General features: G+C 35.4%; 1 protein-coding gene across 3 annotated transcripts in view; it reads left to right on the top strand.

Annotated features, from left to right (window-relative positions):
* Positions 1-17,853, top strand: part of LOC126819773 (transportin-1) — a 49,525-nt gene that overhangs the window by 13,001 nt on the left and 18,671 nt on the right. For 2 of the 3 annotated variants that reach the window (XM_050547992.2, XM_050547993.2), the window contains exons 4-12: positions 3,290-3,423; positions 4,396-4,477; positions 5,134-5,256; positions 8,045-8,224; positions 9,007-9,114; positions 9,978-10,035; positions 11,694-12,019; positions 14,441-14,590; positions 15,659-15,733. In XM_050547992.2, coding sequence (XP_050403949.1) covers positions 3,290-3,423; positions 4,396-4,477; positions 5,134-5,256; positions 8,045-8,224; positions 9,007-9,114; positions 9,978-10,035; positions 11,694-12,019; positions 14,441-14,590; positions 15,659-15,733 — 1,236 coding nt within the window. Of the gene's footprint in view, positions 1-3,289; positions 3,428-4,395; positions 4,478-5,133; positions 5,257-8,044; positions 8,225-9,006; positions 9,115-9,977; positions 10,036-11,693; positions 12,020-14,440; positions 14,591-15,658; positions 15,734-17,853 lie in introns of those variants that run through there. The other variant, XM_056100137.1, reaches the window with a different exon arrangement.

The raw sequence follows: 17,853 nt of genomic DNA, 5'->3' as shown, positions 1-17,853 counted from the left end.
GCTGTAACGCGCATCGCCACATTTAACCTTCTTTTGAAGTCTCCATATGGAATTGATTATATTGGACTCCAAATGAACTGTAATTAATGGATGAATAGACTTGGTGGGATTGTAGCAAATTACAAAAATAGATATTTAATTATTATAAACTGTTGAACCCCATGTCTCTGCTATCAATACCCAATCAATAGATATTAATATATTTATACAATATATATCATACATGTACCTTACAAAACAGCTGTCGGGCTGTAATTGAAAAAATATAAATTTATGATTGTATGACTCAAGCGATTTTATATTTCTAGTTAAGCATTCTCAGACTTAATTTGTTCGCTTTATTTTATCTAAAATATAGCCCTTTAATAAAATGTTTTAATGTATCAAATACATAAATAAGAAATTATATGCAAAGTTTTGTTTTCTAAATCAAGGATATTTCTCATAAACAGTGATTGAAAGTTGAGTAAATTCTTAAACATACATACATTAAGTAAGAGCTAAATCTGCTTATTGCAGGTCTTTCTTTAGGCCTGAAATATTATCTAAATTATTAGACATTAATTAACATATCCAGACCATAATCAACTGCGATCTGTAGTGTATTATGATCCGATTTACTGCATAACTTTCCTTCATGATTTAATGATTAAATGGATAATCGAGACTTATGATTTTTATCGTACCGACTTTAGTAATGATCGAGGCTAGGCGGAAATTTCAATTGCTTAATTCTTGGTTCATAGTGGATCAATTTGAATGAAATTTTCACCAAATTGCCTTTACATTATCTAGTTTTTAACTATTATAGTGAAAACTGCCAACTCATTATCTAATCTCCCATAATGTATCTTTAATTTAGTTAAAATAAGGCAAACAATTTTGAGTAAATTCTTAGTCCGAGAATGCTTTGTGTACTAGGTTATTTCGGCACTAATAGATGGCATCATTTAATTCCAATAATCTGCTTTCGTGGAACGGTCTTTTGCAGTGGGAGGAAATAGGGAACCGAAAAACCCATGGAGTTAGGTAGGCGACGCTACTCTTCGCATACAAACTTGTCAATGAAAATCGCACCATTTGAGGGACCTTACAATCTAAAGTACCCTCATTATACCACTTGATCACCCAACCTGTCTTGTGTCATTCAAGATGATGAGAGCTTTGATTCAGTCATTTGTTTTATAAATGATACACCTCCGGCTGACTGAATTGAATGACATAAAATATTCTACAGTGTATAAAAAAAAAAAACAATGATTCAATTTTAGATCAAATTTGGTGCAAATAAGTTTGTATTGCAAGGTTTTAGTGTCCTTCAAATTACATTGATATTGATCTGTGATAAAACAAATGATTAAATTATTATCTAAAAACGTTAAGTTCTTGTGTCGTTGAAGAAGACATTTCGTCGTGTTAGAAAATGTTATCTGTAAAATCGATATTAAATACATTTAGTGAAATATATCGGTAGGAAAATTTCAGTGTTGGACTTGTCTGCTACATGTATAAAACCACTTCAAGACGATTTATAGAACCTGGAAAAGGTGATGAAAAAGTTTAGTTGTCAATTCATCTACAACTTTTTTGATTATAAATCATTGTTATTATATGGGACATTTTATGAAGTTCTGTGTCTTTTTAAGAAATAAAATGAGGTTTAAAGTCCTACTGTTTTGCACTGATTCGGCATATGCCGTACAGTGTGAGGGGAAATTTTGCCCAGACAGCGACACTACAGCCAACTACTATATCGAATTCCAACTATCAAGATTGTTTGGGGGGGGGGGGGCTTCCCATCCAAACGACTATACATTGTCTCTTGCTAGACAGGGGGGTTGGATGGCTGAATGGTTAGCGTGCGCGCGCTGTATCATAAAGTCTGTCATTGAGTCGGCTGGCGTGGTTTCGAATCCCCGGTTGTACGTGACAATGAGTAGGGTTGCCTGTTCAAGCTCCAAGCGAATTATGTAAATAAAATTAAACCATATGTTAGTCCCGAAATGACATAGTTTGTGTCAAGTGGACGTTAAACCCCATTTCTCTCTCTCTCTTCGTTGCTAGACCCTCTGTCATGTACCACTGACAATTGGGAACCACGCCATAATTAGTTGGAACATTCTTGGTCAACGCAGGCATCGAACACACGACGTTCAGGTTAATTAGCCACTGTGACACTATTGTGAATTGTAATTAAGTTAGTGATATGTTATTGACAATGTGTTAATTTGATTACAAAGGTAGATTGATTAACTCTGTTGTTGTTTCTAGTCCTAATCAGTTTGTTGATGTAAATATTTGATAAGATCAACTGAAAAACCTGAAATGTTCCATCACATGAATCATCTAAATATAGATTTTCTCTCTCGTTATTCAATACCATGTTGTTGTGAACTCGGATTAGATATAAACCATAGATCATGAGGACTGTCATTGAGTCAAGTGGCTTTGTTTGGATTCTCCTCATTGTAGGGTTCTCCGGTTTCCTCCCACTAGAAAAGACCCTACATACAAACGAATTATTGAAATAAAATTGAACCATATGTTAGTCCCAAAATGACTTAGTTTGTGTCACATGGACATTAAGCCCCATTTCTCCCCGAAGTCACTTCCCTTATTGTTTTTTAGATTTTTCCCAATTGGTCCATTTTGAATTGTCATCTTGTAATTTTACAGTAGGTTACCCCCAATAATCACATAGCTTCAGACACGATTTAGTTTGAAGTAGCAGCATTTTTTTGTTTCATTTAATAATCTGGCCTTCGTCCCACATCTAAAATTTCTATCCATTTCTTTCCCTGGTTAAATTCCTCCCGTTAGATTTGAAAGTTCTTCCCTGGAATCCTAGTGCCTCCTGTTTCAGAATGTTGGAAATGTTCAGTTCTTCATATCGTTGTATAACTAAATATAATTGAACCATGTTACGGCTACTATTCCTTTTAAAGTTCCAGCTTTTACAGTATTGTGTACAAGGGAAAATCCCTCAAATGACAGTGACTTTAACAGCGCTAATGTTCTGAATTCTCACAGTACTTGATAGTTGCATAAAATAGCTGAAATGTGGACAAAACTAAACAGAATTGAACCATTTATTGGCTTATATTCCTTTTAAAGATTTAGCTTTTATATTATATATTAAACAAGGAATTTAACCTTTGACCTCGCTTATTCTAAATTATGCCCAGTACTTGATCATTGCCAAAAGTACCAGTAGCTGAAATGTAGACAAAACGGAAGATTAAATCTTAAGTTTTTATTTTTTGACTAATTGATATTTTGTTTTATTCAGGGAGCTTTTGGAGCTCTACAGAAGATCTGTGAAGATTCTGCTGAATGTTTGGACAATGATGTTGTTAATCGACCTCTGAATATTCTTATTCCTAAATTTCTTCAATTTTTTCGCCATCAAAGCCCTAAAATAAGGTAAATCATCAATATTTATCATTTGCCTCGTTCACATTTAAATTGCAAATCATCATGTTTTACAACTCTTAATAGCTGGTGTGCTTAATATATGTACCGAGACGCAATTTGAATGTACAACATATATTACTGAAAGTACTGGCAAGACATAATGAAACTGAAATGTGATATTTGGAAAGATTGTCGGCTCTGCATTTACCGACGAAAACATGAACAAACCGAGCCTGTTGGCAAAGGGAGGGAAGATCAAGTCAGTAGCGTACATGTATCTCTGAAATAAGATTTACGATCATCCATTTAATAAAGATTTGCATTGTATCTCCATATACTTTGATAAATGACTATCAATTTGAATAATCTACATGTAGATAAGCAGGTAAAATAACTGGTTGTTTCTACTAAATCTTTCTGTTACTTGGGACAAAGCTGAAACTTTTTTAAAAAATCAAAATTTTAAGATTGAACTAAAAAATTGTATTTTTGTATTTAAATTTTTCCTACATGTTATTGGGGGGGTTGGGATGGCCTAGTGGTCTAGAGTGCCGCGCTTCGACCTCTGGCTGGCGGCTGTGGTTTCGAGCCCTGGTGTGAGCGTATGTGGCATGGAAATAGGGGCGCCTTCTCAACCTCGTGGGTTTCCTTCGGGCACTCCGGTTTCCTCCCACTGCTAAAGACCTCTACGCGCAAGCGAATTATTGAAATAAAATTAAAAACCATATGTTAGTCCCGAAATGACCTAGTTGTGTCGAGTGGACGTTAAACCCCATTTCTCTCTCTCTCCTACATGTTATTTATATCCCTCCTAAATATAAAACATATTTTATTGCTTTAAAGCACAGGGTTTGTGCTTGAAAACAATAACAGAACACTAGAAACCACCGCTTGCTTTCCATGTAAATTTTGTGGGGGGTTTTAATCGTCAATGTCTAAATGCCACTCAAGGGTTATATAAAATGTTTTATTTATTTGCAGGTCTCATGCTATAGCTTGTGTAAATCAGTTTATTATTAGTCGTACTCAAGCCTTGATGATTCATATTGATACATTCATTGAGGTTAGTATATTATCTTATAGTATTTATTTATCCATCATGACTCAAGCTACACTGTGGGAGATCACGTGGGTAAGACACTGGCTCGCTAGCCTGGAGGGTCGGGTGTTCGATCCCTGCATTTGCCGAGAAAGTTCATCCAGATTTTCCAGCGTGGTTTCCTCCTTGTCAGTGATGCAGGACGGAGGGCCTGACAAGGACAGCTGTCTAATCGTTTTGATGGGACGAAAAACTGAGGTCCTGTGTACACATTGGCGTGCAGGTAAAAGATCCCTTGACAGTTGGAATTCGATATAAGAGTAGGCCGTAGCGCCCTGCCCGGGCAAAATTTGCCTCGTAGCACACTGTATGGCGTATGGCCAGTTTAGGAGCAAAACAGTAGGAAGTTAAACCTCATTTCATTTCAAGCTACACTGTACAATAAGTAGTGCCAATAAAAGATCCCTTTCAATTGGAGTTCATAGAATAGAATTTACAAAGCATTCTCAGACTTTGGTTAAGTTTTTACTCAACTTTCAGTCACTTTTTATGAGAAATATCTTTGATCCAGAAATACAAAATGACTTGTTGATGTATTTGATACATTAAAACTACAAAAGTAGCAAGGCAGATGCAGAAAAATATTGTTTGTCTTCAATCTCTGATATTTTATATTTTAGAATCTGTTTTTCCTGGCTACTGACGAAGATACCGATGTTCGTAAAAATGTTTGTCGAGCTCTGGTTATGCTGGTTGAAGTTCGCATGGATAGGCTCATGCCACATATCAATAATATTATCGAGGTAATGAATATTGTTTACTTTCAGCAAACGTAGTGTGTAGTCATTGGTATAAATTGAAAAATCACGACCATACTGTGTTAAAATCCTTCAAATAAGCTGAAACGGCGATGTTTGGCCAAAATTGCTCCTCAAGAAACAAGAATTATTTGATGTTGAATTATCTGGGTTTTGGGTGGCCAAATGAATAAATGTGTGCACATTAGCTCATAAGGTCTGTCACTCAATGAAGTGCCGTGGTTTAGATTCCCCGCTTGTACGTGACATGAAGTAGGGTTGCCTGTTTTACCTTGTGGGTTTCCTCCCACTATACTCAAGTAAATTATTGAAATAGAATTGAACCACATATTAGTCCCGGAATGAGCTTGTTTGTGTCATTTGGAAGTTGTACACCATCTCTCTCCCTCCTTCCTCCCTCCCTCTCCCTCCTTCCCTCACTTTTAGCATTGTGCACAAGTTAATAGAACAAATAACCATATGTTAGTCCCAAAATGACCTTGTTTGTGTCAAGTGGGAGTTGTATACCATTTCTGCCTCCCTCCTCCCTTCCCTCCCCCTCTCTCCTTCCATCACTTTTAGCATTGTTCACAAGTTAATAAAACAGATAACCATACGTTGGTCTGTTGACAACATAACATTCTATTTTATGTTTCAATCAATATGTTAATATATAGATGTCACATCTGTTTAAACATGTCTATCTATAAATAGCCACTGGTAGTACTGTCAATATATCATATAGATAATTTGTCTAGTTAAAATCAACTTGCTTTTGTCAAAATATAGCACAGTTGGAGATAACATGCCATAAAAAATTTCATTTCGTTTGCAAGGAAAATATAGTCCTTGTTTTCTGTATTTGGTTGGGGTTTCTCCTTGATTTGAAAAACTCCCATTTAGGACAAGGTAAATAAGGAGAGTTTATAATAAAGACCGTGGTTCCTTTCATTGATAAGGCAAGAGGTACAAGATGTGGAGTCTATACAGCCGTGATTTGTGACAATTTGTCAATGATATAAAATAAAATGATTGATTTTCAGTTGTAAGGTGTGCAACAAAAAACTACTTGATAAAGATTCAGGCAATGTATACCTCTCAAACTTGATCAAGGACATTAAAAAAAAATAAGAAGAAAACAACAATGACTGTACTTGGATTTAAAAGGATTTAATATACTTTTTCAACCCCCTGATTAGTAAATTTAAATGATTTTTTTTTATGTCATTCAAGATGATGAGAGCTTTGATTTAGTCATTTGTTTTATAAATGATACACCTCCGGCTGACTGAATTGAATAACATAAAATATCTAAGTGATCATTGCAAAATTTCAACACTGGCATCCAAACAAGATTAATGACACAGTGGACAGAAAATGATAAACTAAATATTGGTTGAGATCTGTCTGAATTATTCATTTGGTTGCAAGTTTTGAAATCATGGGACTGTCCTTGGCATGAATGAATATTGTTACTATGAGAATTCAATTTGTCTCCCAAGTGAAAATATTTAATATTTTATTAAAAAACTGAAAGGGATTTAGGAAAAGACATAGGCTATATGACCTCTCTCTCGTATAATTAATATGAAGCCATAATTGAACAGAACTCTTATCGATCATTGGCAGAATCTTGGAATATTTTATAAGAGCGTCGCTCCCAGGAACAGATCCTGGTCCAAAAATAACAAAAACCAAATTATCAAGGATAGATATTTCCCAACTTCAATTCATAAGAAATATAGCGCTAGCTTGTAATGGATGTCGAATGATGCTTATATTGTCTGAAGTGAATGACGAAAGTTGATTTTCATTCATCATATTTTACGTACTGAGCTGAATTTTAAAGATACATTATGGGAGATTAGATAAAGAGTTAAAAACTAGATAATGTAAAGGTAATTTGTTGAAAATTTCAGTCAAATTGGTCCACTATGAACCGAGATCAGCTTTGTAAATTTCCGCCTAGCCTCGTTCATCATTACTAAAGTTAGCACGTTAAAAATGCATAGTCTCGATTATCCATTGTTTTGATTTAATTATCAATGAGCGTTTGCAGCATATAGGATTCTAATCCAGTTGATATCGAAGGCTAGCCTTGACATCGAGAGTTGATTATGGTCTGGATAAGTTAATTAATGTCTAATTAATAATTTAGATAAGATTTCAGGCCTAAAGAAAGACCTGCAGATAGGCAGATTTAGCTCTTGCATAATGCATGTTTAATTATTTCTGCATTTGCAAGCAAGGGATTCAAAATACATTGTACCTCAAATGGCCATCATTGGCTTTTTTATCGATCTAACAATGCAATAACTCAAAAGATTAATAACAAGTTTTCAATATTTCTGTCATTCAAGATGATGAAAGTTTTCTATTCATTTGTTGATAAATGACATCTTGGAGACCTACTGAATTAAATGACATTTTGGAGGAGAGAACTATTGAATTAGAACATACAAATACTTCCATCATTATTAAACTTTTATGAACTATCGGGAACTGGTCCCCAAGAACTACTGATCTTGTTCTTTTTCTTGAAGAGCGGCACTTTTTGAAAAAAAAAGCCTTAGTGTAAATGGGCATATAAAATGAGTAAAAGGCACCATTCTGCCCAGACCAGTTAACGCAACATCTTAGTAAACAATGCATACGCCATAGAGCCAATGATGGACGCCCCTTGATGTGACATCACCTGTAGAAGACATACAGTCTGTCATCTAATACAGATTGTAGTTCGATAGCTGATCATGTTTTAAATAATCGTTAAATTGATATTTTTGTCGTATTACAGTATATGTTACTAAGAACTCAAGATAACGATGATGGTGTAGCATTGGAGGCGTGTGAATTCTGGTTATCACTAGCAGAACAGGCCATTTGTAAAGAAGTTTTATCACCTCATATAGAAAGATTGATACCTATTCTGGTTAAAGGAATGAAGTATTCAGAGATAGATATTATTCTACTGAAGGTAAAACTAATGTTATTTGATTTTATAGTGTGGGGCTAAATAGATCCAATAAAAATTGGTATTGAAAGACACATGTCCTTGCCTTACTTAGCCATAGAATAGTAGTGATTTCTATTCCAGTCGATGAGGAGTAATTAGCTGTTCTGTCATTTAGTCAACATTCAAACACAACCCTTAACTTTGAAAAATCTGGGATTTTTGCAGCAGATGGTGGTTATGGAACAATACAAATTTGTCAATGAAAGGCAAATAATTTTACTGAAGCCAAACTTTAAAAAAAAAACCTGTGTTAAAGTCCAAATCGCCGACCCAGATACAATAAATTGGTTTTGGTGTGGTTTCCTGCAGACAATTTGGATATTTACAATAGTCTGAATATCAGCATTATTTAAAGATTAATTTATTTGTTCAGTAATATTGGGGGGGGGGGGGCAATTTTGTAACGAGAACCTTTCTAGAAACACCTGTTGAGTTTCCATGTATTCAACAGACAAACACGAAAGGAGATTAACTTCAGCGCTTTCCGTTCTTGGGTAGAAATTATGTCTGTTCAAGAAGTAGCTCTGGTACAATTACAACACCATGTTTACATTTTGATTAGTCTGTTTATTATTCACCGAATTGGAGAGCTTGGTTATATTAAAATCTTTCGTAGATCTAATGAGATAGGAACTTGGAATTTGACACTAGGTGGAAACTCTGCTGTCCTCATAAAAATAATTCTTTAAACCTTATTTTCATTTTATTTAGTTTCTTACATGTATTTATATTATTTAAACTAGGGTGATGTGGAAGAAGATGAAATGATACCAGATAAAGAATCGGACATAAAACCACGATTTCATAAATCTAAAACCCACAGTCAAAAACGTCAAGAGGATGCGGATGAGGTAAAAAAATTAGTTTTATTGGAATGTGCCCGAAAAGAACCTTCAGAGATTTCTAAACCGGCTACTCACTTTTTAAGTACTGTCGACAAGGCTTGCAAGCAAAGTGTGCCATATTTCTGTATATAGATGAGCACAGCTAGAATTAATTCATAAGTGACCAGAAATCCCTCTGCCTTGGCCAAAACTGTCCTGTTGTATTGTAGACTTAACTGAATATTATTTATAAAATGTCTAAATAAATAAGTGTTGTATTTTCTGAATTGATGGACGAACTGAGAAATGATGTAAAACATTCAGCATCCTAAAATATGTAGAATAAAAGATGATAAAAATCTTCCTACTGTCTGATCTCAGTTTTTTGGGGTCTTATCCAATTTTGGTTCTATTCTTGACAACTCAATACCCAAAATATTTCTAATTATAAGAAGCAAAAATAAGTCTAGCTACACCAATTTGAATTTTGGTTCTTCTGGAGAATCTAGTATAAATTCCACTTATTTCTTTCAGAAAACAAAAGGTACTTGGTAGCCCTTCAAAATGGATTTTGCTTACTGAAATATTAACTTCAGATTCAGGGCCCTTATTCACGAAAACTTAAACTAAGATACAATCGAAATTTTAAGAAATACTGCAATTCGATTGGCTGACCAGTAAAATCAATTTGCATATATCCAATGAAGTTGCAGTATTTCTTAATTTCGGTTGTAACTTAGTTTAAATTTTCGTGAATAAGGGCCCAGGTGGCTAGTGAACAATTTTTGGCTTAGCCATACAACTCCCAAGAACAGAAACAATATAGTCGACTATCAAAGAAAAATACATTAGAACATATTGTGAATACAGATAGTTAATTTCTTTTACAGGATGGCGAGTCCGAGGAAGGGTATGATGACGATGATAGTTTGTCAGATTGGAACCTTCGTAAGTTTGATTTTCAATTTTGAAAAAATAAGCTTGATTGGTTATGTCATTCAAGATGATGAGAGCTTTGATTTAGTCATTTGTTTTATAAATGATACACCTCCGGCTGACTGAATTGAATGACATAAAAACTTATGGCTCTGATTATTGGCCGAGTGAATGACGCGTACCTTCAAAGTGGTTTAATTCCTGTGTTTTCCCCTAGTTAATGGTGTAGGACGGGGGAGGGCCCCGACACAAAACCGTGTCTAGTCGTTCAGATGAAAAGAGTACCTGTGGTACTGTTAGATCTAAATATTAAGGCAACCAGCAGATTTTGTCACAGTCACAGTATGTAAACAGGGCTAGTGCTAAGCCTTACCCACAATCCTCAACAACATTCACGAGCCCTTACCCTGTTTACATCTTGTGAGCCTAATGAAATCTGCAAGTGGCCTTAATATTTAGATTCTGTGTACATGTTGGCATGCTAGTAAAAGAACCCTTAACACTTGGAATTGTATGAAGAGTTATCAGGAAGACCACAGGAAACGAATCTCCTGCATAACATACTGCAAGGCGTAAGCCCATCTTTGTTCTTGAAACAACTAATCGACATTCACATTTTTCTAAGACATCTTTTTTCACAGCTTAACAATGTTAAAAAGTACTCAAATTGGTTAAATATAACATTTAATTAAAAAAAATATATATATATATAAAAATTAAAAGGTGGCAGTGGCTATAATAAAAAAAATTCTTCCATTTGACGCAAAACAATAAATCGGAGATAAAGGACTAGTTTTCATTATTTTTGTCATGTCATTTAAGATGATGAAAGTTTTCTATTCATTTGTTGATAAATGACATCTTGGAGACCTACTGAATTAAATGACATCTTGGAGACCTACTGAATTAAATGACTTAATGATGCATTGAGGATCTTTTTAGTTGGTAGATTTCAATTGGAGACGGAATATCATTACATTCCCTTAATTGTCTGCTGTCTTTCAGTCAAAACAAGGGACTATTAATCTGGGGTTTGTTCATCTTGTTGTCGAATGTAGTTAGCTGTTCATTAGGTGTAAACTTTCCACATGCTTTGGCTATTTATGGCCTAATAGTAGAACATAGTCTGGATTATGCATGGGGTCAGTCTACCCTGTAATCATTTGGGAACTGGTCATAAGCTGGGTTGAGTTCAACTTTTAACTGCCTCTTTAGCGTCAGTTGTGTTGATCTAATGTTATTTCTTAAGAAATGTTAAATGACGGGTCACATTATTACAAATGTTTTTAAATTTTGACTTAGTTAATTAACAGTGGAAAACAAAATCTGTTAATCTCAACACTGGTTTTATCTACATTATAGATGACAGATTAAACTATAACGCCTACTTATGGAAGAACAATGACAGATTGTTATCCCACAAAACAAACCAAGATAAAATCGACAGATTTATTTTTAACCCAAAAAAAGTGATCTAGCTATGTTAGTCCTGAAATTAAACCCATTTCTTTCATGTCATTTAAAATGATGAAAGTTTTATTCATTTGTTGCTAAATGACATCTTGGAGACCTACTGAATTAAATGACATGAAAGAATAAAATGAAACAAACTTTTGCAAAAAGAAAATAAGATTATGAATTTTAACAAAACAAACTTGTAATTATTTCAGGTAAATGTTCTGCAGCAGCTTTAGATGTATTAGCCAATGTTTTTCATGAAGGCGTTCTGCCGATTCTTCTTCCTATTCTAAAAGAAACATTGTTTCACGAGGAATGGGAAATCAAAGAATCTGGCATACTGGTTCTCGGAGCCATTGCAGAGGGCTGTATGGCGGGAATGATGCCCCACCTGCCAGAACTCATCCCTTACCTGATTGGCTGTTTGTCTGATAAGAAGGCCTTGGTTCGTTCAATCACATGCTGGACATTGAGTCGATATGCACATTGGGTTGTTGGTCAGCCACATGAACAGTATCTTAAACCTTTGATGACTGAGGTAAGCGGGTTATTTTTTTTTTTAGTCTCAATACTCTGATCTAATTCATGCACTTTAGATCATAAGGTTAAGGTCCGTCTTTGAGTCAAGTTGCATGTTTCTTTCCTGGTATTAGCTAAGAAAGTTCCTCCAGGATTTTGGTGGTCAGTGGTGTTAACAAACTACTTAACTTGAATTTAACAGGATGGTTTAGCTGGTCGCGTAATTGTTACATGTAATTTCCTATCGGAATTCATGAATATTCTTTACGAGAAATGTCTCTCTAGAATGCCAAAAATAAGGTAATCCTTCAAAACCAATGAGACTTTTGAACTCCAATTGTAATTATGTCATTCAAGATGATGAGAGCTTTGATTTAGTCATTTGTTTTATAAATGATACACCTCCGGCTGACTGAATTGAAGGACATAAAGTCTTCTATTAAAAAAACAAATATCTGGAATTTTAGGTAAAAATAAGTCTGAATTGGGTTTTTTATTATTGTACAGACTGCATTTATATTAAGCTTCAATCAATCTGTGATAAACTATAGTGATTCATTTATTATCAAATATAGTTGAGCTGAACGGACATTTTACATTGGTAATATTTTTCTGTCGCCCCTCTGTTAGGTCGGGGGTTGGATGGCAGAGTCAACTGGTGTGGTTTCGGTTGTAGGTGACAAGGAATAGTGTTGCTTGTCCAACCTCGTGGGTTTTCTCTGGGTCCTGCTGTTTCCTCCCACTGCTAAAGACCCCTACCCTCAAGTGAATTATTGAAATGGGATTGAACCATGTGGTAGTCCCTTAATGACCTAGTTTGTGTCAAGTGGACGTTAAATCCCTTTTCTCTCTTGTTAGGTGCTTCTGCTGTTCAGTTTTTTAATTAAAAATGATGTAAAAGATAACGCTGTTAACTCGAGTTTATTTTCATAAAGGCCTGGTATTTACTATGTTCTCCATTAAAGCCTTTGGTCATCATTTGTTGAATTTTTTAATCCCTAGCAAACTACAATATTGTGAAAGTCCAATCTCTAAATGTCCAAAAATTGTTGTATCCTGTTCAGATATGTTATAATTCAGCATCCTTGTCGGAACAACATAATGTGATTTAAAAAAAAAAGAAAAAAAAAAGCAGTGACGCCTATAATCTTCACTAAAATCTTTTCATTAAACCATTTGAATCCAAGGCAAATTAATATTGTGATTTTGTTTTCTTAGTTAAACATTAGATTTATAAGCCATTTGAGTACATTAGATATTGTCCAAAAAAAGCAAATGACTAGCAACTTTTAAGCTCAGAAAATTGTTCAGTCTGGGTTGTGGGGTTTTTTTTTTTGATAATCATTCAAGATGATGAGAGCTTTGATTTTGTCATTTGTTTTATAAATGATACACCTCCGGCTGACTGAACTGAATGACATATCCTATAAACAGATTTCTGGAGTTCTAGATAAATTTAGATAAAAATAATCTGGAGCTCAGGTGGCTAAGTGAGTAAGATGAAGGCTCTTTAGTCTGGAGGTTGCGTGTTAGATCCCTTCATTGGCCGAGAATGTTCATTGTGATTTTCCGGCGTGGTTCCCCCTTATCAGTGATGCAGGATGGAGGGCCTGACGAGGACAGCCATCTAGTAATTCGGATGGGATGAAAAACAGGTACATTGGTGTGCATGTAAAAGATCCCTTGGCAGTTGGAATTCGATATAAGAGTAGGCCATAGTGCCACTGCATGGGCAAAATTTCCTTCATTGCACACTGCATGGCGTATGCCCGTCTTTATTAAGTCAATCTGAGCAGAACAGTAGGACGTTAAACCCCATTTCATTTCTCTTCCGTGATTCTGCTGTTCAGTTTTTGAATTAAAAATGATGTAAAAGATAACCCTGTTAACTCGAGTTAATTTGCATAAATCCCTGGTATTTACCATGTACTCCATTAAAGCCTTTGGTCATCATTTGTTGAATTTTTAATCCCTAGCAAACTACAATATTGTCCAATCTCTTATGTCCAAAAATTATTGTATCCTGTTCAGTATTTACAAAGATATGTGATAAAAACAAGGCAGTGTCGCCTATAACCTTCACTAAAATCTTTTGATGTGCCTCTTAATTAATCCAATTGAATCCAAGGCAGATTAATATTGTGATTTTGTCTTCTTAGTTAAATATTAGATTTATAAGCAATTTGAGTACATTAGATATTTCCAAAAAAAGCAAATGACCAGCAGCTTTTAAGCTTAGAAAATTGTTCAGTCCTGGTTTGTGTTTTTTTTTTTGATAATCATTCTAGATGATGAGAGCTTTGATTTAATCATTTGTTTTATAAATGATACACCTCCGGCTGACTGAATTGAATGAATAACTTAAAATTATTGATGTTTCTCGGTATGTCTTGCATTTAATGAGCTATTTTTAATATTTAATTCTTCTAAACCATTTCAGTTGTTGAAGAGAGTATTAGATGGCAACAAACGGGTTCAGGAGGCCGCATGTTCTGCATTCGCCACATTAGAAGAGGAGGCTTGTACGGAATTGGTTCCCTATCTTTCGTTTATTCTAGAAACATTGGTTTATGCTTTCAGTAAATACCAGGTATGTTGTATTTAATTATCACAACACATGGGATGGGCTCAAGTAGTCTTATCATGTAGGGCTTTGAGCTCTTTAACTGGCCAGTCACCTTGTGGTCGTGGTTTCGATCTCTAAGGGTAACTATGTGACTTGGAGATAAGGTGGCTTCTCAACCTTGCAGGTTTACTCTTAGGTACTCCGGTTTCCTCCAACAGAAAGTATCCCTGCACATGTGCGGATAAATTTGTCTGCGGTATCACCTTTGGTGAAAGCAGATGTTAAACCCCATGAACAACACAAATGGTTATAGTAATGTCATTCAAGATGATGAGAGCTTTGATTTAGTCATTTGTTTTATAAATGATACACCTCCGGCTGACTGAATTGAATGACATAAAAGCTTGTGGCTCTATGAATGATTATTGGCAGAGTGAATGTGGCATCCCTTCAAAGTGGTTCGATTCCTGTGTAAGCCGAGACAGTTCTTCAGGATTTTGCTGTGTTTTCCCCCTAGTTAATGGTGTAGGACGGGGTCTAGTCGTTCAGATGAAAAGAAAAGGGTGCAATTTAGATCACAAGGTCTGTCATTGAGTCAAGTGGTGTGGTTTCGATCCCTAACTTGAAAAGCAGTTGGGTCGCCTGTCCAACCTCGCAGGGTTGCTTTTGATCTGCCGGTTACTTCCCATAGCTCAACACCCTATGTAAAAGCGATTTATTGATATTAAGTTGAACCTTATGTTAGTCCAGAAATGACGTAGTTTGTGTTGAGTGGGTGTTAAACCATGTTTTCTGACACTTCTCTCTCTAATTCTTAACAAGGAGAAAAATGATGAGGAGTGGCATCATCTACCTTACTTCATGGGTTGTCTCCCACTTCCGAAAACATTATTGAAATATTCATATACCATATTAAGTATACTTAGAGTGTTTCTAACTGAGAAATGATGTAAAACTATCAGCATCCTAAAATATGTAGAATAAAAGATGATAAAAATCTTCCTACTGTCTGATCTCAGTTTAAAATTAAATTGATCAGAGCTTAAACCATTTCACAAACCGTCAAATGAATTCACGTTTAATATTTTTCAGCACAAGAACTTGTTAATTTTGTACGATGCTATTGGAACACTAGCCGACTCAGTCGGCCATCATTTGAACAAGGAGGTGAGTGTTCAAAATTTAGCTTGTTTGAATATTTGTGTTATGGTTTTCCAGACATCAAGCTTTAGATTTCCCCATGCGCTGCAAGTTCTGTGGTTGTCTTCCACAGTTAAAGAATGTAATGAAAACATGATTTTGTGCTAGTATCAAGTTCTATTTCTTTCAGTTACCCAACAAGATTGAAATTGAATATGAAATTTTATGACAAAACAAAAAGGAAACCGAGTTTTGACTTTGCACTAATTAAGCCGGCTGGATAATGTAATCTTTAGCCTAAGCGAACATTTACTACTGATCCGTTTGCTTTTATTGCACTAATTAAGCCGGCTGGATAATATAATCTTTATATCAGTGGTAGAACGGTGCATAGATAAAAATAGTAATAGTCGCAGCGTTTGAAGTTTTTATAACCAAAATATCTTCATTATCGCACTGTTGCTAACAAATATATTATCCTAAAAACTGGATCAAACTGTAGTACAAACTACAAAAGTAGCTGGATTGTTTTGACCGTCCTAGGGGGGGGGGGGGTGGATGGCCGAATGGTTAGCACGTGTGCGCTGTACCATAAAGTCTGTCATTGAGTCAACTGGCGTGGTTTCGAATCCCCGGTTGTACGTGGCAAGGAGTAGGGTCGCCTGTCCAACCTCGTGGGTTTTCTCCAGGTCCTCCGGTTTCCTCCCAGTGCTAAAGACCCCTACGCGCAAGCGAATTATTGAAATAAAATTAAACCATGTGTAAGTCCCGAAATAACCTAATTTGTGTCGAGTGGACGTTAAACCCCATTTCTCTCTCTCTTGACCGTCCTAAGACCTGTCTTCCACGTGAATCCACAAGTAACTGTTAAAACTTAATATCATAGCTATCTCTAGTGGCTCACTGAGTATTTCCAGCCAAGGTTATAGCAGAGAAAGTTTTCGTAGTTTTTTCTAGACTGGTTCTTGTTGATCAGGGGAGCAGGATGGAGGTCCAGCAAAGGGAAAAAACACCTAGTTTAGATGGGACAAAAAATAGGTCTGGTGGATTGACAGCATTTAATCTTTATGAAACAGTTGTTTGAAACTTGCATCATTCCTATATCTAGAACTGAACATGTAACTTTTCAGTCTTTTGATTCTGTGAAAGTGTTTTTCTAAATTAAATGTAGTTTGTAATCAACCCCAATTTATGTCCAGAATTGAGATATTGGATACTATTTGCTATACTAGTATTTGCTTGTTGACCACTTAAGAGATTGTTGATACCCAAAATTGCAGGATGTTTTACACTGTAATCATTCGTGTGGGGAATTTTTTTGTCAAATTTATTCATGATCTTGGCACCCAACACCCGAGTTGTTGCTATAAGTCAAGTATAAAACTTTGTTTCTATGATGATTTATACAATCCAACTCTGATTTTAATAATCTGAAAGAATCTACTAAATCTGAGAAATGTTTTAACCAAGACTCATTGTTTGGCGGGAGCTGCAGGGGCTCAATTGGACGCTGGTGAGCAGGTGGTGTTGGCTGAGAAAGCGTCGAGTCGTTTAGAATTGAACGAAAAATCTGACATTCTGTGTACCCACTGGTGTGCATGTCAGGGCTGCCGACAACCTGTATCGCAGCGCAATTTGCGATATATATTTTGTCCGTTGCTATCCACATTTCTCAACACTTTCAACGTGTATAAAATATCAAATAAATTTTATAAACAAAACGGAATTCTCCGTGTGACATTTTCTTCTCGAACTACCCAGACTCAATTCATGATACTATATGATACAGGGACATAACTCTATGAATCAGGACTATTAAACCGGAAATAGGGAATCAAGTAGTACCACTCACGTTGCGAGACATGTCAATTTCGAGTAATTATATCAGTATTCAATTTGAAAAAAACCAAATTCAGTGTATCCCCCACGTATTATAAATAAAATATAAAAAATAAATACGTGTAAACGTATTGTAAAGTGAGAAATCAAAGTAAGAATTCCCGTAAACTATTATTGTTTATATCGCGGGTGTCTAGTTAATCGAGATTATTCGTAAAATACCGTGTGCTTCCGATTGAACAAAAATAATAACACAAGATAAAAAGCAGACGAAATTGTTTTCTAACGAAGAAATAAGAAGCCACTGC

Source organism: Patella vulgata, chromosome 4, assembly GCF_932274485.2.
Source record: "Patella vulgata chromosome 4, xgPatVulg1.2, whole genome shotgun sequence".
Classification (NCBI taxonomy): domain Eukaryota; kingdom Metazoa; phylum Mollusca; class Gastropoda; family Patellidae; genus Patella; species Patella vulgata.
This window is presented reverse-complemented; position numbering and strand designations above follow the sequence as displayed.